This window comes from Rhinolophus sinicus, chromosome 3 (genome assembly GCF_057876585.1).
Source record: "Rhinolophus sinicus isolate RSI-liver-muscle chromosome 3, RSI-T2T, whole genome shotgun sequence".
In the NCBI taxonomy this organism is placed as follows: Eukaryota; Metazoa; Chordata; class Mammalia; order Chiroptera; family Rhinolophidae; genus Rhinolophus; species Rhinolophus sinicus.
This window is the reverse complement of record NC_142503.1, coordinates 93,946,781-93,973,174: the sequence shown is the minus strand read 5'-3', so window position 1 is coordinate 93,973,174 and position 26,394 is coordinate 93,946,781. Positions and strand designations below refer to the sequence as shown.

General features: G+C 52.1%; 1 protein-coding gene across 5 annotated transcripts in view; it reads right to left on the bottom strand.

Annotated features, from left to right (window-relative positions):
- Positions 1-2,087: 2,087 nt before the first annotated feature.
- The window catches only part of GTF2IRD1 (GTF2I repeat domain containing 1), a 103,412-nt gene continuing 79,105 nt past the window's right edge, over positions 2,088-26,394 (bottom strand). For 3 of the 5 annotated variants that reach the window (XM_019754983.3, XM_019754984.3, XM_074328434.2), the window contains 4 exons: positions 10,097-10,174; positions 8,364-8,556; positions 6,082-6,119; positions 2,089-3,773 (listed from right to left, as the gene is read on the bottom strand). In XM_019754983.3, the coding sequence (XP_019610542.2) occupies positions 3,520-3,773; positions 6,082-6,119; positions 8,364-8,556; positions 10,097-10,174 (563 nt within the window). In that variant the 3' untranslated portion in view covers positions 2,089-3,519. Of the gene's footprint in view, positions 3,774-6,081; positions 6,120-8,363; positions 8,557-10,096; positions 10,175-26,394 lie in introns of all 5 variants that reach the window. The other 2 variants (XM_074328433.2, XM_074328437.2) reach the window with 2 other exon arrangements.

The window sequence follows — 26,394 nt, the reverse complement described above, 5'->3', positions numbered from 1 at the left end:
CGGCGGGAGCCACTTCCGGCTTTGGCCGCAGATCTGAGCCGCGGGGCGGGGGCGGCCCCGGCTGGTCTAGACTACCGAGAGGCGCCAGCCGGCCGCCGGGAGGGCTGCGGGGGCGCCAGGTGGACCCAATCCCCAGGCGGGCTCAGGGAGGCCGGTGCCCAGGCTGCAGCCACTCACTGTTCAGTGGCTGCCGTGGAGAAGAAAGGGGACAAACGGTGGGATGAGAGGCAGGGGAGGGGGACGGACCCGGCCGGAGGAGCCTGGAACGCGGGGTTTAGAAGTTTGCACTCAGTGCTGTGGGGTAGGAAAAGCGTGGAGGTCTTTAATTCAGGGAGAGGGTTGAATGAAAGACGGTTCTAGGAGAGGGGGCTGAAGGCAAGGTGTCGGCTGTTACGCTGGCCTTGATTTCATGGGCAATTTCTGCCTTGGTGGTCAGTGTAGGGGGTCGACTTTCCGTTGATCTTGGAGAGAGGAAGCCCGGCCAAGAGCAGAAGCCCAAGGATGGAGTGGAGGGCCCTGGCGAGTCCTGGAGCCACCGGGATATGGGAGGAAGTGGTGACACGAGCAGAGAGAGGAAGAGTTTGGGTGGGTTGTGCCAAGCTTGTGGTTTCAGACTTCTTGAATCTTTCCAGGAGGAAGCAGAATCTGGAAGGCTAGAAGAGGGCCTTGCCTCCCAGCTCCGGGTGCGGGTCTGACCCAGAGGGCTGGCAGAAGCTCCTGGACTATTTGGATCACGTACTTAGGTGACTCAGAATTTGTTCCGCCAAGTCTTAGGCCTTTTTGCTGGACCTTGGCTGGCTCCTGCGGTTACCCTGATCCCTCCACGCCCCAGCACTCCTGACCAATTGACCTTCAAGTTCTGTTGGCTGACCTTGTTATTCTCCATCTGGCCCAAACCACTGCCAGTTCTCACTGGAACAACTGTTAAGAGCCTCCCATGTGGTCTTCCAGCTTCTCCTCTCACCTCTGATGTTCTCTCTGCAGGAAGGCTGATGCTTCCAAAATGCATGGCTCTCCCCTGGTACCGTGCTGTGGCGCACACACACACGCGCGCGCGCACACACACACACACACACACACACACACACGCCTGTGAGAAAAAGGATGCAGCCTGGCCCCAGAGTAAACGGCTGGATCAGCAGAACCCAGGCAGCACTTCTGTCCCCACTCACCCCTTTAGTGTAGCACCATTTTCACTGCCTGCTGACCACCCCCACCAATCTCTCCATCTCACCTCCAGCCATTCTCCTTGAGCCCTCTGCTCCAGCGACTCCTTCTCGTTCTCAAAGCTCCTTGCCTTTGCATGTGGGTCTCTCCCAGAACACTGTCTGCCCACCCCTCCACACTTTGTCCCACCAACTTCTAATACGCTTTTCAGGTCTCAGCTTCAGGGATTGTTCACTGATTCTGCATTAGGTGAGGTTCTGCCTTGTGCTCCCAGGACACCCTGTCCTTCCCCATCAGGACACTAGGCCCACATGCCTATCTTACCCGCTGGGAGTGAAGAAGCAGCCAGTGTGCCAGGCCCCGGATGATGACCAGGCCCTTTTGACTTGTGTTTCTGCCTCCAGTCTTAACCCTCCTTCTACCTTTCCACTTGCCACTGAAGTGGTCTTTCTGAGACACAGCTGTGACCCATCCCTCTGCTGCTCAAATGCCCTGAGCTTTATTAAAATCTACCCCACCCTCCAGGCCCAACGCAAAGCCCCTTCTCCACGATGCTTTCCCTCCAGCCATGGAGATCTCACATTTGATCGTGCTTGAGATGTTTGACCTCACCTGAGGTATTGGGGCTAAGAGAGGCTCCTACCATGTACTCCATGAGGCCAAGGGACCAGTCTAGTACTTGGCCTTCCATGGCACATCATCCTGAGGTCACATGGGCCCAGCACCAGAGAAATGAGTGGAGTTTGTACCCAGAGCCCAGGGCCTACTGGTCAGAAACACCGCTTCTGCTATGGCAAGGACAGAAGGTGTTGGTAGGCCAGCTGAGCTGGGTTTCCTGACCTCGTCCCAGGGATGGCTGCGGCCGCCATTCCAAAAGAGAACAGTCAACAGTTAAGAGAAAAAGCAATGCTTTTTTTTTTTTTTTTTTTTTTTTTTTACTTATTTTAAAAAGGCCTTGGTGGCAGGAATATAGTGTAAAAATCATTGGAAAAACTAAAAGGCATTGATACATATTCGAATATACACTTTGTACATAAATTACATTTCCTTTAGTCTTTCTGAGTGAGGTTCTGATTCAGCACTGAGGTCTAGTAATTCAGAGGTCCCGGCAGCTGCACGTTCAGGCCGGCATAGTCCACCATGTACATTGGCCATTGCTAGAGAGAGGGGGACAAATGGTCCGGGTTAGGACTCTAGGTGACACGGAAAGAACACTAGAACACTTAGCTTTGCTTTCTGAAGGGCTTCGTCAGATGCTATTTATCTTTAGGTTGCTGAAGGCCAAGGGATGTGACCTGTCCAAGGTCACACACTTCACCAGTGGCCATGGAGCCTGGGCCAGAGCCTTCTGACCTGTTCCCACATATATCCCAGGGGCTAATCATGTGGACCAGACATGAAGGCCAAAGGGAAGTGGGGATTGGCTCGAAACAGGTGGTTACCCGAGCAACTCAGCCCTTCTAGGCCTCATGCTCCAAAGAAGCTGTCATGTCTTGGGGTGGGGTGGGGTGGGAGGGAGGAGCTAGTGACCCTCCGTGTGCACTCATACACCCAGGCAGGGAAAAAGGCCGACTGAACTCGGGGATTTTCCGGGAAGGTGTTGAAGGGGAACAACAGGTTCAAAGGATAAAGAAATCCTAAAATCCACAAGAAAAAAAAAATTCTGTAACTATGTATGGTGACGGATGTTAACTACACTTATTATGATATTTCACAATATATACAGATACTGAATCATGATGCTGTACATCTGAAACTAATAGAATGTTGTATGTCAATTACACGTCAAAAAAAAAGAATCCTAAAATCTATTCCAAATGTGTTCTAACAATGTCCCCACTTAGACTCAGGATTTCAAAGCTAATATTTTGAAATCAGAAAGAACTTTCATGTGTATGCCCCCAATAAGGCTTTCTTCTTGGGTGAGAGAGAACCAAACCCAGCCACATGGCAGAACAGGCAGGATTTGCAGGTGGGTTCTTCATCTACCACTGACCGCAGTGAGGATGCAGTCAGCCAGTCTCTGACGCTCCTTTTCCTCGTCTACACACTTCGGGTAACACGCATACTTCCTAGGGCTGTGGTGGGGCTGGGAGCACATGATGGGAGCACAGAGATCAGCCTAGCATCTGACTGTCCCTGTCCCAGGACCTGGACTCTGCTTAGGGCCCTGCTCTGGCACTGCCGAGGGCAGTGGGCAGGTCCCTGCCTCTCCCAGTCTCAGCCTGCCCACCTGCCCAATGGGGATGTGACTTCCTGCCCCTACAACTGTGAACCCTTGATGAGAGGGGCGGACTATCTCATGGGGAGACCAGGCAGATGTGTCTGTGACCCCGAGGCTGCGGAGCCCACTCAGAGCCCACTGCCTCCCCACACCCCAAACCCATGCCCCACAGTGGAGGGTCCTGCCCGAGTGCAGGGCGAAGGCCAGAGAGAAGAGTGGTCAGGTCCAGATCTCTGCAACTTTACCACGAGTGAGATCTGGTTGGTGGATGCCACAGACTCCGGGTTGGAGGACGAGGAAGAGGAAGACGAGGAAGAAGAGGAGACAGAGTTCCCTTCGGAGACCCGCTTCCTCTTGCGCTTGGGGATGCTGCTGTCTTTGGCTGGTGGGAGAAAAAGTTGCTGACACTGGATGCCAAGGTCACTGTCTCCGCCTCCCTGGCAACCCTGGAGGAGGCCTTTATTTTCAGGTTTTAAGTCCCTTCTCAGCATTCAAGGCTTCTGACCCACCCACTGAGGCCCATCTCTGCAGCCTCCTTCCCATAAGCAGGCCCCACAGCCCATTTGCCTCCCTCCTGCTCCTGCTCCTGCTCACCTGCCTGCCTTGCTAGTACTATATCCTCACCCCGCAGGCAGGCCTCCCCAGGCCCTTCCCAGACTGCCTGGCCAGAAGGTGCTAGCCTTCCCAGAACCCCAGAGCTCCCTCTGGGGCCCTGCATCCCAGGGTGCAGAGCATGGCTTCCAGGGCAGCACAGACTTGGGCCTTGGGGAGAGTCACTCAATGTCCCTGCACCTTCATTTCCTTGTGAGTAGAATGTGCATAAGATCCTGCAGGGTTGCTGGGAGGGTCCCATGCGATAACATGCCTCGCCCCCAGTAAATGCTCAGAAACTGAGAACTGGTATCATTGATATTGCTACTGTTATTGCACATGTGTGATGACCCTGATAATGCTGTGACAGATGACAGTTCACAGGTACAATGAGTGGACAGGCAGTGTCCCAGTGGAGGGAAAAAAACCCCTCCAGTTTAGAGTCAGAAGTCCTAAGTTCGAATTCCACTGCTGCTACTTACTAGCTGTGTGACCTTGGGAAATTGATTAACCTCTCTGAGCCAAAAGGGGATAACAGTGTGATGTGAGACTCAAAGGAAATTGTGGTGAAAAAACTCAGTACCAAGCCCAGCGCAGAGCAGGACTCAGCAGGTGTTTGTTGCTGCTGAATTGAATTGATGTGAATATGTAAGACTTATAAAAAAGATTTGTAACTGTGTGCTACCTAAGTGGGGTTTGAGGCTTGACTGAGTGGACAGGTTACTGAGTAGAAACCTAACACAGCCCACCAGAAGCGTCTTAATGACACAGTGTGAGGGCAGCCTGGGTCCAGGCGGCAAATGTTCGTCTAACTGGTGAAGAAAAACCAGAGCCCGGGGGCTGTGTTGTGGTATAAATAGAGACCCCGGGAAATAGAAGGCTTGGAGGCAGGGGGAGCCTGGCTGTGAGCTGGGGAGGAGGGAATTTTGTGGGAGGCATCCGCTAGCCTGGGCCGTCTGGAGTCCATCTGTATTTGCAGGGCACATACTTATACAAGACCTGGGCTTTTACACTCTTTCAGTTCGCAGGAACCTAGGAGACCGTTTTCACCTCCACGTGAAAAAGTCGGAGGTGTTGGCCCAGGGCTGTGGCCAGCCGGGGTCACCATAGGAGCCTAAAGATGGCCCTGGTGTGGGAGCAGCAGATGTAGGTGATGGCTTCTGCCCTCTGAAAATTTGTCCCAGACTCTCCTCCTCCCTGAGGCCTCCTCCATCTCTGCCTTTGACCTGGGAGCAGCTCCCAAACCTGCTCACCTCCCTACCCCAGGTACCTGGTGCCCTGCCTGGCACGTGACAGAAAGACGTGGCCTCTGGTTGGGCTGTGCCACTCCAGGCAGTGGAGCTCCAAATGAACCAGGACCCAAGTGGAGTTAGGACCTCAGGTTTCGACTGGGGTGGGGAGGCCTTGCTAAATCCCATCATTGTCCCCACTGAGCAGCCACACTGGGGCCTGCAGCTCACAGTGGCCAGGGGTTCAGATAGATGGTCTGGACACAGGGCTCTAGGTGGCCACCAACTCACTACGTGGCAAGTCTCTTTCCCTCTCTGGGCCTCCGTTTCCCAGATGTACAATGAGGGTGCACCACCCAATCACCCAGGGGTCCATCCTCTCATGTTCTATCGCACATTTTCTCAATCAGAACCATTGTACCAGACAACGTCCCAGGTGTCTGCAAACCAAAAGGTTCTAAAAGTGCAGTGCTGGTGTAGGGGTGTGCCCTGCAAAAGCAGGCAGAATCAAGAGGGTCCAGCTAGTCTCGGGCAGCACTTGCCTGCCTTACACCTGCCAGTCAAATGTCACCCCTTTGCTCTCCAGGTGGCTTCCGTGATCCTATCTGATGTCCCTTCCTCCTGACTCCAGCCTGCCCCTCATCCTCTCCCTCTAGCTGATCTGATACCATCAGCCATACTGTGGCGGGGCCCCCCTCCGAAGGGCACCTGCAAGCTTCCTGGGGCCTCTGGGAATACTGGCCCTGCAGAGGGAGATCTGCAGCTCCCCGGAGAGGTACTTGGTGGAGGGAGCACACATTTTTCTCTCAGTGGTCACCACAGACTGGTCCCTGAGAGGTAGAAGGGTGGCTTCTTCAGCCTCTGATTTACCTGGTACCTTGGTGTCATTGCAGATTTCTGCAAAAGGTCTGAAAAAGAAAGAAATGAGGTGCCAGTTAGAAAATGAGGTTTTCTCTTCTCCTTCTCACCTGCGCCCTGAATATGGGCGACGTCTCTCAAGAGATGAGATGCTGCTGCTGCTGGAGTGCCGAAGGGGTGAAAACGGTCAGCACCCCCACAGAGCAGGCAGTGCTGTGCCGGGCAAATAACCCCTTGGGGTCTGGCTTCCTCAGCTACAAAGCGAGGGTATTGTCTGACCAAGTGATCAGAAATATGTGTCTAGATTTATACAAATGGATATTCATCACAATATTCGTTTTTACATCTTTTAATGTTATGGATTATTTTACTTGCAGCATTATTTATAGGACCTACCCACAAAATCAGACTCAACCCAAATGTCCATCAGTAGAGGACAATATGGTCCATGTGTACAGTCATTAAAGGGAATTGTCATGGACATGTGGTAACACTCAAGTACATTCAAGACAGCCAGACAGGAGACATCAAGTTTTATTTACTGTCTACTGATAAATATTGTATGAGCTCAGTTTCATTTTCCCCCAAAGCATATCTAACAGGCATTAAAAGAAAATTGGAAAAGTGGTGGGGCGGCCAGTTGCTCAGTTGGTTAGAGCACAGTGCTCTTCACAACAAGGTTGCCAGTTCGATCCCCAAATGGGCCACTATGAGCTGCGCCCTCCATAACTAGATTGAAACAATTACTTGACTTGAAGCTGATGGGTCTTGGAAAAACACACTTAAAATAAATAAAAGTTTAAAAGAAGGAAAAAAAAAGTGGAAATATGGAAGGAAAGCCCCAGAATGTCCCTGGTGATTCTCTCTGGGAGGTCCACCTGGAGGGCGGGGTGGCATTTTCTTCTCTGGTTTCCTGTATTTTCTAGTAGTTACTTCAGGGAGTGGACTGCAGGTGGGAGAGGGAGAAAACCTCTACTTTTCATTTGAGACTTTTCTGAATACCGGTAATTTGTTTTTTTTTTGGACACATGCAAATATTATTTTAATTTTAAAACATCTAATATACAATTGAAAAGAAAATATGTGTAGAGGAAAAATATGGAAGAAACACACCAAAGCGTTAACTCTGCAGAGGAGAGTTATGGGTTATTTTTTTTTCTACTTTTTTGGATTTCTATAGTTTGCTGTGTGTATTGTTTTTAAATCTGAAAACATTCAAATAAACTATTTTATTTTTATTTTATAAAAAGACTATAAGGGGGGAGCCGGTTGGCTCAGTTGGTTGGAGCACCGTGCTCCTAACACCCAAGTCGCAGGTTCAATTCCCACATGGGCCAGTGAACTGTGCCTTCCACAACTAGATTGAAAACAATGACTTGACCTTGAGCTGATGAGTCCTAGAAAAACACACTGTTCCCCAGTATTCGCCAATAAAAATAAAATAAAATAAATAGACTATAAGGATATATGGTAAAATAGGAACAGTGGTTATCTCTGGACAATGAGAGTACTGAATGAATGTTATTTTCTATAATAAATATATTAAAATGGGTAAAAATTAATGATAGTCAGAAAGTCAAACTTAATTAAAATTTTAAAAATAAACAAACACCCATGAATGTTGAGACTATGTGTTTCAGTAGAAAGGGGTTGTAATCAGGACACCTGGTGCTATAGGCCGAATGTTTTGGCTCTCCCCAAATTCCTATGTTGAAACCTAACCCCCAATATGATGGTATTAGGAGGTGGGTCCTTTGAGAGGTGATCAGGTCATGAGGGTGGGGCCCTCGTGAATGGGATGAGTGCCCTTAGAAAAGAGGCCGCAGAGAGCTCCTTTGTCCCCTCCGCCATGTGAGGACACAGTGAGAAGATGGCCAGGAAGTGGGCCCTCACCAGACTCCGAATCTGCCGGTGCATTCTCAGCTTCCAGAACTATAATAAGAAATACATTTCTGTCGTTTAAGCCACCCAGTCTGTGGTATTCTGTAATAGCACCCTGGATAGAGTAAGTACCGGTCTGGAGCCAAGCTGACCCACTGTGACTTACACTGTCCCTTTCCTTGCTCTGGGTATCAGTTTCTTCATGTTTAAGATGAGAGTATTCAATTATCAAGTCTCCTGGATTCTGTGCAAGTGCATCATAAGCCTCCCTCTCTCTTTTTCTCTCTCTCTCTCTCCCTCCGCTCCCCCTCCTCCCCTCAACTCCTGGCTGGGACTCCTTGGCGATTCCCCTCCAGAATCCATGCAGCACCCTTCCCTACTCTGCCTCCTGCCTGGGTGCTGGGGGCACTCACTGGAGCTGGTTGATGATGACCATTCGGACGTGCTCTCGGGCCTTCAGGATCTTCTCCAGCCGGTGGATGTCGTACGTGTTGGGGTTCCGGAAAGGGATGTCATCGGGCAGGCCTGTGACCTCAACGGCATCTGGGCTGTCTCGGATCAGTTTGTATGGGACCAGCACAGGCCGGTTCAGGCCCAGGGCCTCACCTGGAAGGCACAGGGGGTCAAGGCAAGGGCAGGATACCCCCTGTGAAAGACCAAGCCATCTGGGAAAGGGCTGGAACCTGGCATGGCCCAGCTCAGAAGCCACCACACCCCTGAGAGAGTTTAAAAGTCAACACACACACCATTTAAAAAAATCCAATTAGCAAAACTAAAAATCTAATACCCAATGCTCATAATGAAATAAATACCAGCACATGAGTGCCTGGTTCAACGATGTGTTAAATGTGCACACCTAGAAAGGACAAATGAGGACTTGATGTCTGCTTAAGATCCACTACTTATGTATTAGAAAAAATTAAGTACTTCTGTATTTATGGATAAAATAACATGATGCTTTGAATTTGTTTTAAAGTACTAAAAATCTCAAAGTGAGTCTGTGGAAATAGATAAGATTGGCAAAGTGTGGTAATCACAGAAGCCGGCTTTGGGGTATATGGTGGGCCATTATGTCATTCTTTCTGTTTTTGTGTGTTTGAAAATTGGTTCCAAAATAAAAAGTGAAAAAGACAACAGCACAAACCACAGAGCCTTTCCATTACTCTCAAAATGAAACCCTAAGTCACGTGAGGCCTGCCCCCCTCTCCCCCACTTGCTTGCTTGCTCTGGGCCCTCTGGGCTTCTCGCTGGTCCCCCGTCATGCAGCTGCTCCCTCTGCCCGGCAAGCTTTCCCTCGAACGTTTGTCCTCTCTTGACATTAAAGTCTCAGCTAAAATGTCCCTTCTTCAAGGGGCTTTCCTGTTCATCGAGCCAGAGAGGCCTTGCTGCTGGAGCGGTCTCTCTAGGACCTCCCCACACCCCTGCAGCCGGTTTCTGGCCGCAGCTGTCTGTGTGCATATCCACCCATCCATCCCAAATTCTCTGAACAGCTCCCACACCTCCGACCCGTCAGCGCTCTCGCTCACATGACTGCATTTTCTCCTTTTCCTTTCTCACTCTCTGAAATTTTTCTTTTAAAAATTTTACTATTATGTCTCCTGTGCTACAATGCAAAATGGAGATCATACTAAGTTCATCACAAATAAAACGTATGTAGCACAGCTGTCCAGCCCAGTCCTCATTAATCCAGAAAGCACGGTATCGTGTGTAACTGTGTGTTAACCGTGCCACCCTGGGTGCTGCCCTGGCACCCTGGGTGCCTTCAGCACAGGGCCTAGCACCTCCTGGCTCTCGTCTACTCCATGTCCATCTCCCTCCGTAGACTTCGAGCTCCCTGACGGTGGGAGCAGACTCCTTCCCCTGGAGTCCTCAAGGCTAAGTGCCTGTGGGCAGAAGGGTATCTGCATGAACAAGCTCTTGGCCATGGGCCATGGCTTGTGCCGTGCAACCCAGCCCTACAGGAACAGAAATGCTGACTGCCGTCGCTGCCCCGCGCACCACAGATTGGGGCTCTTTTAGTCACGGGCAGAACTTTGTCTCCAGGGAGTGGCAGGCCAGCTGGGGGCAGCCAGAGGCTAGGCTGGCTGCAGAGGGAGGATGGGCCACCTAGGAACACTGGCCCCACAGACCGTCCCCGGGCACTGACCGTATTTCTCATTGAAGAGCTCCTTCACCTGCTCCCGCAGGATAACCTTCTCCCCGAGTCTGTTGGCGTCATCTTCGTCTGTAAGAGGGACACAAGGGGGCATGAGGGTAGGCACCAGCTCAGCCACTGGACCTGCTCCTTCTCCTGCGACGTCCCTGCGCCTCACCTGCTGGAGCGGTCTCTCTAGGACCTCCCCACACCCCTGCAGCCGGTTTCTGGCCGCAGCTGTCTGTGTGCATATCCACCCATCCATCCCAAATTCTCTGAACAGCTCCCGCAGCACATGCCCAAAGTCAGGCATGGAGCACCCCAGGAGAGGGAGGCAGAGCCCCTCCCCCAAGGAACTCACAAACTAGAGGGGGTGGCACACAGTCAAGTGTAACAGGAGACACCTCCAGGGAGACGTGGGCAGGAATCTGGGTGCTCACCCCATCTGTGTAAGTCTGGGGAGGCCCCCTGGGAAAGCAGGGTGTCTAAGTGGTCTCTCATATGGCAGGCACAAGTGTGTGATGGATGGAGTGGGGCTGCAAAAAGACACTCAGGCAGAAGGACTGGCCCATGCACGGCAGCAAACGGTGGAAGGTCACAGCATGCTGGATGCAGCTGAAGCACAGGGCGGTGTGAGGGGAGGGCTGTGGGCACTGGTGTGATCCAGCTAGGCGAGCAGGCACCCACCCTGGCTGCCTTGCAGACCAAGAGCCCCAGGCCTGTGGCGGGGAGCCAGAGCACCTTGAGTGTGGGCGCTGCCCTCTGCCCAGGGCAGTCCTTAGTGGGCACTGTTGCTTGGACCCTGTGCAGCCTTCACCCCTCTCCTCAGCCTATAGTAGCTGAAGTCAGGGGAGCCCCAGAGACAGGGCTGGGGCTGGGCTGGGGGATGTGGAGAGTGGGAGAGTCCACGGGAGGAATGGGACAGAGCGGGTGCTGGCCAGAGCAGCCAGGCTTGTGGCCGGTCAGGGATGGAGCTGGAGTTCCAGGAAGGGCACTTTGCACACACACAGTAATCACACTGGGACGGGGGTGGAGCTGGACACAGGCAGGGAGCCAGGGCCTGGGAGATAAGGGGCAGAACAGACAGAATGGGTTTGTGGAGAAAAACAACTCCTGGTTTTATCTGGAAAATGGCACAAACCTCAGCTCCATTTAGGAGGCGTCTCCCAGGCAGAGGCTCTGTGCCTCTGTGTCTGCTGTTCCTGCCTGCACACCACACCCCGGTGGGGGGGCCCAGCCCGTCCCATGAACCTACTGCCTGGGAGTAGCCCATGCTGTCTGGGGGCTGCCCCTCAGGTCAGAGAGCTTTCGGCACTGCCCGATGCCCTTCCTCCCAGCAGTCTTTCACCCCCTGCCCTGCGCCGCCAAAATCCCACTGTCCCTTGTCTGGTCCCTTTCATGGCCACAGTCCTGACTCTGGAATCTACAGCTGCCATGTCTCGGAGATGCTGCATCTTTCTTCAACCATGACCAACCTGAGACACTGCAAACATCAGCCAAAAGCTTCCTCTTATGTCCCTGTGTTGGCAAGTGACGGCCCTTCTCAGCCACACCAAGACCCCAAACTCAGCCCCCCTGGGACCCTCCTTCCTACACGTGGCCCCACCAGGTGGTTTTCAGACCCTAGACATGGCAAGAATTGACCTGACCCTTCTCCAGGTCCCAGGCAGACTACTGTGACAGAATTCTGGGCCCAGGGCCACCTTGAGCCTACAGGGAGGCAGCAATTTCTACCTATCCCCTTGCCCCTAGGAATTCCTCTGGTGGCCAGGATTCTGCACAGGCACTGGCACACTACACAGGACATGGAAAGGAGGGCCTGGATTCACACCAGTGGGTGCCAGACGCTCTGCTGGCAACTCTCCCAGACACGATCATGGCCCCTTGTCACCACAGCCAAGGACACAGAGGCTTGGAGAGGTTAAGAAAGTTGCCCAAGGTCACATAGCTGCTAAGTACCAGGAACACTCTGTCTGATCTCGCTTTTTCACTCTACCATGAACCCTGGGTTTCCTGAAGTCTCTGTTCCCCCATCTGTAAAAAGAAGAGTTGATTTTTAAGGTGTTTCCTCTAAATCTCTAGCTTTATCAGCTCACAGTTCCATATCTCATCTCCTCTTGAGCCCAGGACAGGGCTGCACTTACAGCTGGGTCTCGACAAAGCCTGCTGGATTAAAAGTGGACAGCACTGGAAGACGAGCCCAACGCAGGGTGTCGTGGCTGCCGGGCACGGCCATCTCTGTGCACTCGGGTGTGTCTGCGAGTGCACACGCCTCATGCATCCGCCCCGCCGGCCCCTCGCGGCTCCTGTTGCTGTGTGGGTGGGGAGAGGCCAAGCCGAGGCTGCCCTGCCTTGGGAGAGGTGAAGCCAGGCCCCAAAGGAGCTCAGAACTTGGAGTCAGAAACCTGGGCTTGTGGGTCATGTGACGTCACCTCTCAGTGTCCCTGCTCACTGCTCATTTGTCCCCTGAACAGGTATTTCAAAAGCACGGTCCCACTTGGACGCGGTCCTGTTCCTCGGCGTTTAACAGAGCACAGAAAACAGCCCTAGCTAGAGGCAGGAGATGGTGAGGAACGCTTGGGGACACGCCGGGTTTGAACACTGCCAGTGCAGGGCCATGGGAGCATGTGGGGGGCCCAAGCCCGAGGGGGTCAGGGAGGGTTTCCAGAGGAGGCAGTGGCTGTGTGGCCTCATCTGCACAAGGGCCCCAGGCCTCCGATGGGCGCTCAACACGTTAAAACATGTGAAAACTTTCCCCTCCTTCCAAGTCCTGCCTGGTCTGACGGGCAGAGCACCTCAAATCAGGCTGCAGCTGACAGGGAGAAATGCCACCAGGAGGAGCCTACAGGAGATGCGTTAGAGTCCTAAGCAGTAAACGGGAAATGGCGGGGTCGGTTAAATGTCAGGAGAGTGGGACCAGGGCTGTCTCAGGGACGGTGGTGGCACCGGGAGGTGTCCTGAACCCTCTGGTAGTACCGAGAATAACCACAGGTGCTGCTGTGTACCGAGCACATGCGACGTGAAGACTGTGCCAGGCACACAACACATGTCATCACTGGGTTCTCCTGGCTCACTTTCAGGCCTCAGAGAGGATGCTCTCGGCTTTTCCTCACCTGTTTTTATTGAATTTGGAGGAAGAAGTTCCATTTTTCTTAAAGGATCAGCTGAATGAATTGGGCTGGGTAGGTTCTGGTGGGGGCTTGAGGGGACCGTGCCCCTGCCCCTCTGAGTACTCAGAAGAAACAGGAGGCAGCTCCTTGGGCTGTGTGGCCAAGGGACTGACCCACTTTTTGGGAGGGAACCCGAAGCAGAGGTGAAGGAGCCCCGCACGTCTCTGCTCCCGCCCCCATCCATCCTGCCCAGTTCCATGCAGGGGAGAGGGCAACATGCCAATCTGAACACTCGTGATGTGGCTCGGAGGTGCGCAGGACAGAGCTGGTCCCACTCCCCTGACGTGAATCGTCACCATGGTCCATGGCCGATGAAGCTTGCCCCAGCTCCCTGGTGACCCCGGGGGCGAAGGGTGGGCGAGGGAGGGGAGCTACACTCCCTGGTCTGAAGGCCACTTATTACTGTTCTGAACCCTGAGTCAGCAAACCTATTCTGGGGGGACTTTCCTGAGCTCCCTGTACCCAGGGTGGCTGTAAAAGTCACCAGTAGCTGCAAACACTTCAGAATATTCCCCATTTGGAAATGTCATAGCAAGGGCTCAGTGTGGTGTGTGTGTGTGTCCTTAATGTACCTGCTTGAATGCCTGTATACAGTGGGGAGGAAGGGGGTCCCCAGGCGCAGTGACAGGGAAGGTCGCTGGCCCAGCAGACCGCAAGGCAATCTTGATCGTACCCCTAATGCTGTGTGATGCTTGAAATCACTCAGTCTCTCCGGACTTTAGTCTCTACATCCTTCAAATGGGCATCCTGGCCTGTTGGGAGGATCCAATAATATCACATATAAAAAAGTTTAAGGTCTCATGCCATCAAAGTCAAGATGTTGATGTTAGTACTAGATAATGCCTCAATTATCCTGTAGTCTCAGAAACTTAAATTTTACATGAGACTCTTGCAGATAAAGGAAATTTATTCTCTCTGAGTTTGTTTTACCCATTTTGGGTAGAATGTTTTCTAAAACGCCCTGGTCTTATTAAGCACACAATGGGGGTTGGGGGGAGGTCACCCTCATGATCTGTGCCCCAGTGCCATCCAGAGAGTGCTGCTGAGCCTGCCCCTGCAGCAGTGACCTGCACCCCACGGTCCCTGCCCCATCCTGCAGCCTTTATCCGGCCACTTCCTGCTCATGCGTTTCCTGGTCTCCTGTGTCTCACTACTGTCTGCCCCAGTAGCTCTTCTAATCTGCTGTTAGCCTGGGATTAACTGAATTCTGCCTAGGGAAAGAAAGCAACCAAGCTTATTAAATCACAGCCATGCTGGACATACAATTTTAAGCCAATCAGCTCGGGGTGATGCCTGGGGTGGCCCCACAGCCCTCTCGGGGGCAAAGTACAAGAGCCCGGAACAGCCTGGCCTTTCTCTGCCGCGTCTGAGGCTGCAGCTCAGACTGAGGACCATAGGCTGATGGCGATCACAACAGGCACAGAGGCAGCCAGCAGCGACCGCAGGCTGCGTCGGGGGAGACGGATCTGTCCAGAGAGGGGAATAAATATCCTCCTTTCCCCTCTCTGCCGGGCCTGGGCTGGGCGATCCAGGCATGATGGAGGCATGACGGAGGTCGGGGCAGGCCTGGCCCTCCAGGGACAGAGGGTGGGTGGGTATCTGGAATGCTCCACCCTGGCGGCACAGCTGCCTCTGGCAGGGAGCCGGGGTGGGGGTGGAGGTCGGGGACCACCAGAAGGGCCACGTCCCTCTCTCAGGCCTGCAGCTCGTACAATACCTCCCTTTCCTGGCACCAGACCTTTGCCAGAATAAGAAGGTGCGCTTGGGTTCACCTTGTAGCCCCTTCTTGGGCCTGTACGTTGGTGCAGCAGGAATTCCGTCATCTGTTTTACAGATGGAGAAACTGAGGCTCAAGAGAGGGGATGGCTGTGCTGCAGTGGGGTGGAGGCCTTTGCCCAGGCCGTGATCTCATGTACCCAAGAGAAACTTGTATACGTGCGAAAAGAAACATGTTCAAGGGCGCGACCAGCAAGGTCATGGAACAACCCAAGTGGCTGAGGACAGGATACATAAAACTATGGTGGAACAGTCACTGGGTGGAATATGATGGACCAGTGAAAACAAACGAGCTATAGCTAGCTACACATTTCCACGTTACGTTACAGAAGGTTACATACAAAATCAAGCCCAGACTTGCTACAACAGCATACCTTGGTCAGAAAAGTAAAAAACAAGCAAATGAAACAATTTTTGTTCAGAAAAATGCTATATGCAATAGAACCATTTAAAAAAATCAACCTGTGAACAATGATTATATCATGGGAGAAAACAGCCATAAAAGACATTTTGGGGAATTTGAATATAGACTGTATTAGATGAGAGGGAGTTGCTAAGTTTCATAAGTGTTATAATAGTATTGTGGGTATGTAAAATAGCATTGTGCTGAGGCGACGTGGGAGACGTGTGTTGAAATATTTAGGTGTGAAGAGTCAAGATGTCTGCAGCTTACTTCAAATGGAGAAACAGACAAAGACACAGAAATAAATGGGGTGGGGTCTGCATGTGGGGGAGAGAGAGGGAGGGAAGAGAAAGAAAAACATGGCAAAATATTAAGAATGCATGAATGCAGAGAAAGGATATATGAAGTCATTATACTTTTCTTCCACTATTTTCCTGCAGTTTTGAAATTTTGGAGGCAAAAACCAAGAGAACGACACACATAAAATTCAGGATATTTGTTCTAGGGAGAGAGGAGGACAGGATGAGGGAGAGCATGTGGGCAGGAGTACGTTACTGGCACTGTCCTAATTCTCAGACGGGTGCTGGGTTCAGGGGTGTCCTTTGTAGGATGTATTAACAAGTGAGTAGACAAATATGAGGGGATATGAATGAAAGAATAAAAATAAATAAAGTGCAATGTGGTCTTCTGGATTGGATTCCGGAATATAAAAAGGACATTAGTGGAAAAACTGATGACATCGAAATAGACTGTAGTTTAGTTTATCGCATTGCACCAATCCATGCTAATTTCTTAGTTTTGACAAATGTACCGTGTTATGTAAGATGTTAACATCCTACATGGTCAGACGGTATTTGGGAACTCCACTACCTTTGCAATTATTTGTAAATTAAAAATTATTTCAAAATAAAGTTATAGCAATCACTTGATAATTACATGCAGAGATCAATGGCAGAATCATTGATGTGATCAGTGCATGAGGTCCACTGGGGAGGGAAGAAAGCCTTCTCTGACAGTTCCCTCAGGCCGGCTCTGTGCCCCCTTCAATCCATCTCCCTTCCCTGGGGTGAGGGTAGGGGACCACACCCGCTGGGGCAGGTGCTCTATGTCCCTCCCTGGAGCCCAGCCTTCTGGGCTAGAACAGTGGCTGACAGTGGGCTCTCTGGCTGGGGCCTCCCCTGTTGGGGCTACCAGGCCCTTCCACTGCCCCTTTAGCTGCCAACACTGGGAAGCAAATCCCACATCTGCCTATTACATGCCCCCCGGAGACTGTGCTGGAAACATACACAGTGATGTCCTTTATTCCTCACAACAAGCCTGACCTTTAGGTGTTGTGTCCCCCATTGTATAGATAAGAAAGCTGGGGCTCAGAGGAGTCAAGGCGCCTTTTGAAAGCCACCAAGGACCGTGGTCTGCAATCGGTGGCGCTAGGATTTGAACCCAGGTCTTTCTGACCCCTGGGAACTGCATTCCTGTCTGAGAACAGCCCAGCATCTTCTGTCCTGCAGCCCTATGGCTGGGCAGAGCAGGCACCAGGTTTTGTCTTGGGGGTCTGTCCTGGACAGACAATCCTGGGGCCAGCCGCATGCGTGGCCCTTCCCAAGGGAAAATGCCTCCTTCCCTCTCCTTTCCCTTCCTCCGAGGTCCCAGCACACAGCTGACCCAGCCAGGGATAGTCCTGACCCAAGGCCGGCCCAGGCCCAGGCAGAGCTGTGGCCACACTGCCAGGCCCAGAATATTGTGTGTTCAGCACCACGAGCAGGGCATCAGTGCCTTCTCCTGGGAACAGGGACACATTTGGGCAGGTGACCGCATAGGCTGGGGCAGCGAGGATGCACACTGTCCTACGTCTCCTAGATGGTTCTGAGAACACGTCCTCACACTGTGCAGCAGCGGCGGCCAAGGCTACAGCCAACTACAGCAGCATGGACGCTCCGTGGGGGCTGAGGTTGTGGTCTGTTTTCCGCTGTCCGTTCATGATTACAGCCCCAGCACCTACAATATGCCCGACACATTATAGGCGCCCATTAAATGTTAGAGAAATCAAGCTCTTACATGCCGGGCACTGTTCTTAGATCTTTGCATGGATTCATTCACTTAATCTGTGCAACAACCCTATGAGGTTGTACCTATGAGCATCTCCACTTTACAGGCGTGGAAACAGGGAAGAAGCGACCTGTCCCAGGTCACACAGTGAGTGAGTGGGGGAGCCAGGATTTACCCCCGACTCCTAACCACCTCGTAGTATAGCCTCTCTGTCCTGGCTGTGAGCACAGGGGGAAGTGTCCAAAACCCAGGCTTATAACCATGCTGACTGCTTGTTAGGACCTTGTTTCTACACATGGGCGAGGGAAGAGCAATCTTCCTCCCACCCTGGCCACGCGGCAGCCCCTTCTCACTCTTTCTGCACTCACAACCCCCAAACCCATGTTCCCAACTGCCTCCTTGAGCACCGTGGATTCCACACATCCCCAAACAGGCTTCCAACCCGTCCCTCCTCCCTCGGCTTCTCATGGGTGACGGGTGCCTAGCCCCACTCTCCTATGTGGGTGCTCAAGAGAGAAACTGAGGCTGCCTCCAACCCTTGGTAGGCTGAGCAGTGGCCCCAAAGCTGTTCACGTCCTGATCCCCAGGGCCTGTGGCAGAAGGGACTTTGGGTTGTGATTAAGTTAAGAATCTTGGGATGGGAGATTATCCTGAGTGATTCAAGTGGACCACAAATATAATCACAAGAGTCCTTTAAAGGAAGCAAGGTCAAAAGCAAGAGATGGGACAACAGAAGCAGAGACTGGAGTGATAAGCTTTGAAGATGGAGGAGAGGCCATGAACTGAGGCATTAAAGTGGCCTCTAGAAGCTGGAAAAGACAAGAAAACGATTCCCCCTTGGAGCCTATGGAAGGAACCTGCCCAGCTGACGCCATGACTTTAACCCTATAAGATGCATTTCGGACTTTTTACCTCTACAGCTGTAAGGGAATAACTATTGCTTTAAGCCACTAAGTTTGGGTAATTCGTTACAGCAGTCACAGGAAATTAATACAAACTCCTTGCGTGCCTTTGCCTCCATCCACAAATCCAGGTGGATGGACCACTTTCCTAGAGAAACTTCCCACAGGTCCAGCCCGAGGATGAGTTAGGCCTCGTCACCTCTCCTCTCACTGAGGCAAGAACTTCTCACCTGGCCTCCCTGAATCCATCCTCTGATCTGTAAGCCTGTGGATATTTCTAAAGTCTATTTGACTGTGTCATTCTCTTGCTTAAAATTTAAGAAGTTTTTGTTGTCCACGGGGCAAATCCATCCTCCTTCCACCAAACAAGACCTTCTGCCGATACCCCTCTTCCCGTTTTTCACCCAGGCAATGTGTTCTGCCTGCCATTCTCCAGGTCCCCACCAAAGAGGTCATGGGAAATCTATTCAGCTTCATGGAACAGATAATGGAATCTCAGGGTTCCCTACGTCATGGAGTGTCAAGAGGACCTTCTTTCCCTGCCCTGCCTTGTGTGGCACTTATAATCCTGCATGAGGGTGTATGTGTGGGGGAGTCTCTACCTACAAAGGGTAATTTTTCTCTCTGCCCAAGACTGGGTCCTGCTAAGCGGCCACCACTGCTCAGGGCCACCCCCCATGTCCCTGCAAAATGCCCAGCCAAGTCTCTGGGCTCTTCATGGCCATAAGGGAGAACAGGGTTTGACACTGGCTCCAGGTCACGGCCCACTCCTGGTTCCCTCCTGCCTCACCCGTTCCCCAAAGGCACCAGGACTCCGGCTCTGACTTGACTCTCCCGATGATCTCATCCTGTCTTAGGGATTTAAATACCAACAACATGCTAATGAATTCTCAAAATTATACAATTATACCTCAAGCCTGGACGGCTCTCCTGAGCCCCCAACTTGCGCATGGAACCCCAGATTTAATGACACCCCAGACTTAATATGCCAGAGGCAATGCCTGGCATTCCAGCCCTCGTAGCCCACTCCTCCTGTGTGCTCCTCATCTCAGCTACAGGTAGCTCCGTCCTTCCAGCTCAGCCTAAATCCCTGACGTCAAACTTGACTCCTCTCTCAGCCACATCAGCAAGTTCTGTTGGCTTTAGCTACAAAACATACCCGGAGCCAACGACTCACCACTGGGCCTCACCTCCTTCCGTTTCTCCCTGCTACGTACCACCCTGTCTGTCCTCATCCGGCAGCCAGAGTAATCCTGTTAAATCCTAAATTGGATTCTTTCTTCTGCTCAGAAGCAGCTCCAGCTCACTGGGAACAAAAGGCGTCATTCTTACCCAGCCCCACACAAGCTGCCTTCTCTCCCGTTTCCACTTCATCTCCTACCACGTCCCCCACCTCCGTCCTCCAACACGCTGCCTAGGGATCTCAGGGCCTTTGCAGCTGTTGTTCTCTATGCCTGCAGTGCTTTTCTTGTCCCCCCCAGCGCCCCACCATTTCCTTCAGGCCTTTACTCAAGGCCTTTCCTGGACACCCCCATGTAACATTGCATACCCCTAAAAATAAACACAACCTCTCCCATCCACTTTTCTGCTCCTTGGTGCTCACGTCTAACTTGCTTTACACTTCCCATTGTTTATTCGCTGCATCCACACCAGAACGTAAGCGCCACGAGGCAGGGATTTTCTAAATCGGTGTTGGTCAAAAGCCCAGCACCCAGCCCAGCGCCTGACCCCAGTCTACCCGGAACTGTTCATGGACGAGGTCAGTGCACCTGAGCTCCTAAAGCCTTGAAGAGGCCCCTGCTGCCCTGGTCCCCACACCTGGGAGCTCCACATCCCCCATCCCCACCATGAGGCCTCTTCTGTCACCAGACCCCTCTTCATAAGGTTGGAATGATGGAATCCACCCAGTAATCCACAGGTGCTGAGCCCTACTTAGTGTCTGGCGCCTAGGCCTCCACTTTTGTGGCTCAAAGGCCCATTTATCAGCCAGGGAGAGCTTCTGTTCAGCATGCAGTGCCTGGTGACCCCTCAAGCTGATTTCATTCCCACCCAAATAAAGGCACTAGTTGTTCCTGTCAACTTGGGTGGTCCCAGCTGGGGAAATAGTTTCAGTGAGGTTTTCTGGAATGTTGCAGAAGAGTCAGAAGCCCCCCACTGCTCCCTTCTGGGGCCTACTGAGCCCATCTAACAACCACTGGGAACCTTGAGTCCCCCCCACCCCCACCTGGCAGGACTGGGGACCACCAACCAGCCCAGGGGCAGAATGGGGAGGCAATGATCCCGCGGAGCCCCCACAGGCCAGGAAAAGGGTGGAGCCTCCTGACAGCACATCATTCCATCCCCCACTGTGCTGCCTCGCCTGGAAGAAAGGAGGCAGCGGGCCAACTCTGGGCCTGGCAGCCAGGCGTCTGTCTGCCCACAAAGGCCTCCAAGCCCCGCCCAGCAGATGCCAGCTCCTCGGGGAAGGCAGAAGGGAGATCATTACTGGAGCCTAATTAACAAAGAAAAGCAGAGATAATTAAGTGGAGAAACATGTGGCTGGCGCTGGAATTGTGATATCTTTAGAAACTTGAGAAGGGACGGTTTTATTTTGAGCTCTCAAGAACATGACAGAGTTGGAAGGGTGGAGAGACGGTGGGGAAGGCCGAGGCCAGAGGCCTGTGTGTGGCTGGGGTGGGGAAATGACCCTCAGGTCGTCTGCGGTGGAATAGGGGGCGGGAGGGGGGCGGGGGAGGACACACCATGGAGGGCATTCCTGCTCCTTGCAACCTCAGGGCCCAGAGACAATTACTTAATTTATCCCTGAGATCACAGACAGTAAGCTAACTTATTCAAGATTACAGACAGTTAACTTATCTAAGATCACACAGCTCAGAAGTGGTGGAACCAGTTTCTGAAGGGGCACAAGAGGACCTATTCCTGCTCCTGTTCAGCTCCCCCCCCCCCCCAGGCCCTCTGCTGAGGTCAGCACCGTGCTGGCACCCAGGCCCCACTCATGGCCTCTTTTCCAGGAAGCCCCACAGAGGAGACTGACCTAGCAGGGGCCCCAATGAGGACAATGACATTTGGGGGGAGGGCCTTTCCCTGCTGTACCCTCCCTGAAAACAGGGTCATAACCCTTTGCTTGGCAGTCCCTTCACCAACAGCTGAGCTTCTCAAACTGGGGTCTTAGGCAATGCTGGGGAATATGAAGTGATTTAGGTAGAATGATCTATTTTCCTCAGGAGAATATAATTTAACATACACCTGAGTTCCTTAAATTAAAACTAGAGTATATGGGGTAGACTATGTGAGAACTTCCTAGATAAAGCTAGGGCTGGCCAAGAACTTGAGCCCTGGCCCTCGGGGGTGCTTGGGCTCCGGCTGCGGAGACATCAGCGGAAGAGCTTGCCAAGGCTGGGTCTGCAGGGTCTAGTCCACGCTGCAAAGCCTGGCCTTCCAGGCCCTCCTCGCTCCAGCCTGGCCGGCCTTTCCGCTTCACCGCCTCCTGCTCTTGACAGGCCATTCATTCTTCTCCTTGATTGGCTGTGTGCCCCAGGGTAGCCCTAGCGTGGGACTTTTTACATTTTACAAGTAGGGAAACCGAGGCCCAGACAGGCAAACCTGACTTACTGGAGTCAAACAGGAAGTCAGCAGCTCTGTTTTGTCTCTGGGGCCCGAGCCCTTGCTCTGGGGCGGGAAGGAGGTGGAGAGGGTCTGGCTGCTCGCAGAGTTCCCTCAAGCTGGCAGGGAGGGCTGTACCCCAGGGGTGGAGGGAACCCAAAGGAGAGGAAGCTGGGGCAGGGCAGCTGGGCCTGTAACTCTGGTTATCATTTGGCTCCCAGACCCAAGGGGAGCTGTGAGGAAGCTTGGGGCTGGGTAGCAGAGGGAAGTGATCTGGTATGGGAGGGCAGGGGTGAGGGGGGCCCTCCCTCTGCACCCTCCCAGGTTCTGAAGGGCCTGGGCTCTTGCTTCCCTTTCTCCACAGGCAGGTGGATTATGCACAAACCCAAGGTAGCTTCAGTTGGAAAAGTCCTTCCCTCCTTTCCTGCAGGGCTCCTTGTGGGAAGCAGCCTCTCATGTGCTCTGTAGGCTCAACCTCTACTCAACTGTTTCCAGTAACAGGGAGTTCCCTACCTTCCAAGGCTTTTTTTACGCTAGCGCTACTTGAGAACAGTTCTAGAATGTTCTTTATTTCTTTGATCCCTCTGGTGTTGCCCAGAAGGACTCTGCTCTCTCTTCCGAGATTGGCAAACAGCTGCCTGACAGTTTTTCTTATCCTCACATTCCTCCACCGCCTTTCCTTCCACTTCTTCTCCTTTTGTTCCTTATAGACTCTTTTCCTTCAAGGTCCCCTGGAGGTCGCTGTAGCCCTGGGCCCTCTGCTAGCTCCACATTCATTCCTGGTGATGTAGCTGCCACCTTCACACTGACCGTGCCAGCCCTATCACCATCCTGTCGGCTCTAAGCACCACTCAGGTCCCGCCAACTCCGCATTTGGCCCTGGATGTCTCACAGGCCTGCAGACCAAACTTTGGGCACAGGAACCACAATCACCCTTCCGGAACCTTCTGCACTCCCTCCCTCCTTGCACCCTGCTACGACCTCTAGGTTCTAACTCCACCCATGTCTGGGTCCTGCAGCCCACTGCCTGGCTTCACTGCCCCCGTTTTGCTTTCTACAATCCACCCATGGTGGGTGGAAGTGTGGTTACCATGGTAATCGTAGGACAAAGCAAATCCGATCCTATCATTTCAACTGAAAAAAACTTCCAATGTTACCAGATAAAGCTTGAGTCACAAGCGTTTAGGTCAAGATCTTTTATAATTCTGGCCTCATTTTTTTGCTACCCTCCTCCCTCACCGCCCAACACCCCCTGCCCACACCCTGTTCAGGCTCCAGAATAGCAGAGACCTGGGTATGGCTTTAGCTCAGTGCTAATGATGTGATTTTTGCCTCTTTCAGCCTCAGTGTGCCCAGCTGCAAAGTGAGGATGACAATGCTCGACCTCACAGGCTTGTGTGAAGGGCACAGGCCCGGCATGCCGTGGGCTCAGCAAAGGTTGGATGTAGTGATTTCATGGCTGCCCACCTGTGTGGTGCTGCCCGCAGTCTGGAACGCCCCAGCTCCTTGGGGAGCTTGCCCTGACCCCCCGTGCATCTGGTTCTCCTGGGGGAAGAGGAACTGGTCTTTGCCTGTGGCTGGCACTGAACTCACATGGTGGCCGGGGCCTAGGAAACCCACACTGCTCCCTCTTATTTCCTGGGGATCAACCTGCAAGCACATAAGCCTTCCACGTCCCTGGCCCTCTGGCCCCGACCTCCTCTCCTTCCTCTAGCCACAATGGTGGCCTCTCCATGGCACACGTCATGCATCCTTCTCTGACTGTCCCTTCCCGTCTGTCTAGCCCTCCCCTCTAGGACCCTGACTCCAATAGTCTTTTATCCCCATTGGGCCCTGTAGTCCCCCGTCACCCTTTCCATCCCCCTCGGAGGAGCTGGCAGAGGGACTCTTGTACAAGCTCTCAGCAGCCCCTCTTCAGCCCATCCTGTTTCTTGGGGGGATGCTCCTCCTCTCACCATTCTCCCCACCCTCTCTGCTGCATCACTCATCTCTCTCTCTCTCAAATTACGAGGCTGCCATTCCCACCTCTAAAACCCTCTCCTGATCCATTTCACCCTGCAGCTCCCATGCCATCTCTCTCCTGCCCTCAAAGGGTCGTCTGTCCCGGTGAGTTCCATTTCTCTTCTCTCATTCTTTCCTGAGCCCACAGGTCTCCACCTCTCACGGAAACTGCCCTTAACCAGGCCGCCTACGACCTCCGGGCTGCTCACTGCCATGGTCCTCTTTCCAGCCTCGTCTACTTGACCTGGCTCAGGTGATCACTCTCCTTTAACAGCTTCTCACTTGCCTCCCGGGACATCATCCCTCCGGGTGATCCACCTAGCTCTCCACCTAAATGCTGGAGCGCCCCACGACTCATCCTGGGAACCCTTCTGACTGTCCATACTCATGCCCTCTGGTCCAGTGTCACGACTTAAGTACATGAAATACAGAATGGCTCTCGACTGCACGTGCCTACTGGGGTCCTCCCTGATGGGTAGCTCTAACCACCTGACCCGCCTCTTCACTTGGGTGTCCAACTTGCCCACCAATCAGATCCTGCCCCCTCTTGCTCTCGAGCTGCTCGGGACAAAATCTTGATGTTGTGGGGGTTCAGAGTGAGTCACCCCTAGATATGCCTCTGTGGTATGTATAGATTGTCTTGAACTAAAGGCCACAGGCTCAAGAGGAAGTTCTGCCCCTCCCTTGACTACCTAGAAGAACTTGAATTAGGGGCCTTGCCCATAATTATCCCCCATCCCCCAGGGATCCTGTGAAGCCCCTGGTCCAATCCTCCCCGTCTTTTGACCCATCTACAGGGCAGAGCAAACTTCTATTTACTAAAAGTCTGCTCTTATCCTGCACTGACCCTTTGAAGCCCCCAAGGCTCCTTACTTCGTTCCTGGCTCAGGATGTCTGATATACCTCAGTGTCCCTTTCTATCTCTGAACCTCTACTGTATGTGGGGTCTCTGACTCTCTCGGGCATTCCCATACATATGCATGTATTAAATTTGCTTATTTTCTCTTGCTAATCTGCCTCATGTTACTTGATTATTGGACCAGCCAGAAGAACCAGGAAAGTTTGTTCCTCCCCTGCAATGTCATCCTTGACCTCTTTCACCCCACGCCCCCCCACTCTATGTCAGCAATTTTGTTGGCTCTACTTTCAAAATACGTCCAGGGTCCCAGAGCCTTTGCTCTGACTGGGTTCCAGCCCCTGGATGTTTCAAACATTTCTACATGGCTCATAGCCTCAATTTTTTCAGGCCTTAACTCTGGTGGCCTATTTAAAATTGTCCCCTCAATAGATAGTCCTATTTCTGCTTTATTTGTCTCTATGGCATTAGTCGCTATGAAATATACTATTTGTTTTTAATATTTGTCTCCTGGGGCATTAGAATATAAGCACTACAAGAGTAGAGATTTTTGTCTATTTTATATTCCCATATCTTGCTTGGCACAGAGCAGGTACTCAATACATTTTTGTTGTACAAATAAAGGAACCCAAAGCATTAATTGTGAGCCTCAAGGTTTGGATAGGTAGGATCAATGTTATAATGTCAGCCAGAAGGGGGCAGCAAAGAGCCACCCCCGTGTAGATGAAAAATGAGCATGAGCACATGCTGTGTGACATCAAGCAAGGTCCTTAACCTCTCTGAGCTTGTTTCTTCCTGTTACACAGGTTATTGGGGGAGATCACATGTGCTGGTATGGGAAGGCTTTGTAATTGGCAAATCACAAGCACATGGATATTAGATGTCCACAGTACGAGGAGCTGCCCAAATGTCCACAGTAGGGGACAGGGCAATCATGTAACTATGATGCAGCCTGGTGAGGGAATATTATAAAGCGTTTTAAGGACATGGGGGAAATGCTTATGTTTTAAGTTTGTGTATATGTAAATATCACAGAAAGAAAAACAGTGAGATGTGAAATTAATTAAGTTTGTGGAAAAATCTGAAAGAAACGTATCATCATAAAAATCAAAAGCCATCTGGGCAGTTAGATTTCTGTATTTTCCAAATTTTTGCCATGGGTATGTATTTGTGATTCCTCTTAGGTTTTTCTGACCTACCAGAAGAACGTTCTGTGGCTGTTACTACCGTGTTTCCCCAAAAATAAGACCTGGTCTTACATTAATTTTTCCTCCATTAGGGCTTATTTTCAGCAGATGTCTTATTTTTTCATGTACAACAATCTACATTTATTCAAATACAGTCATGTCATCTTCTTCTGGAACATCGTCATAACGTACTTAACTTAATGTGTCCGTCGGGCTGAGATCTTAACTGGGGCTTATTTTCGGGGAAACACTGTATAACCACTACTTGGGCAGAGGGCCTCTCCCAACATACCCCGGACATCTTCCTTTGCTGTCCTGGGTTTTTGAGGCCTTGGGCCCTCTGGGTTTGGGAGAGGTCACCTGGAC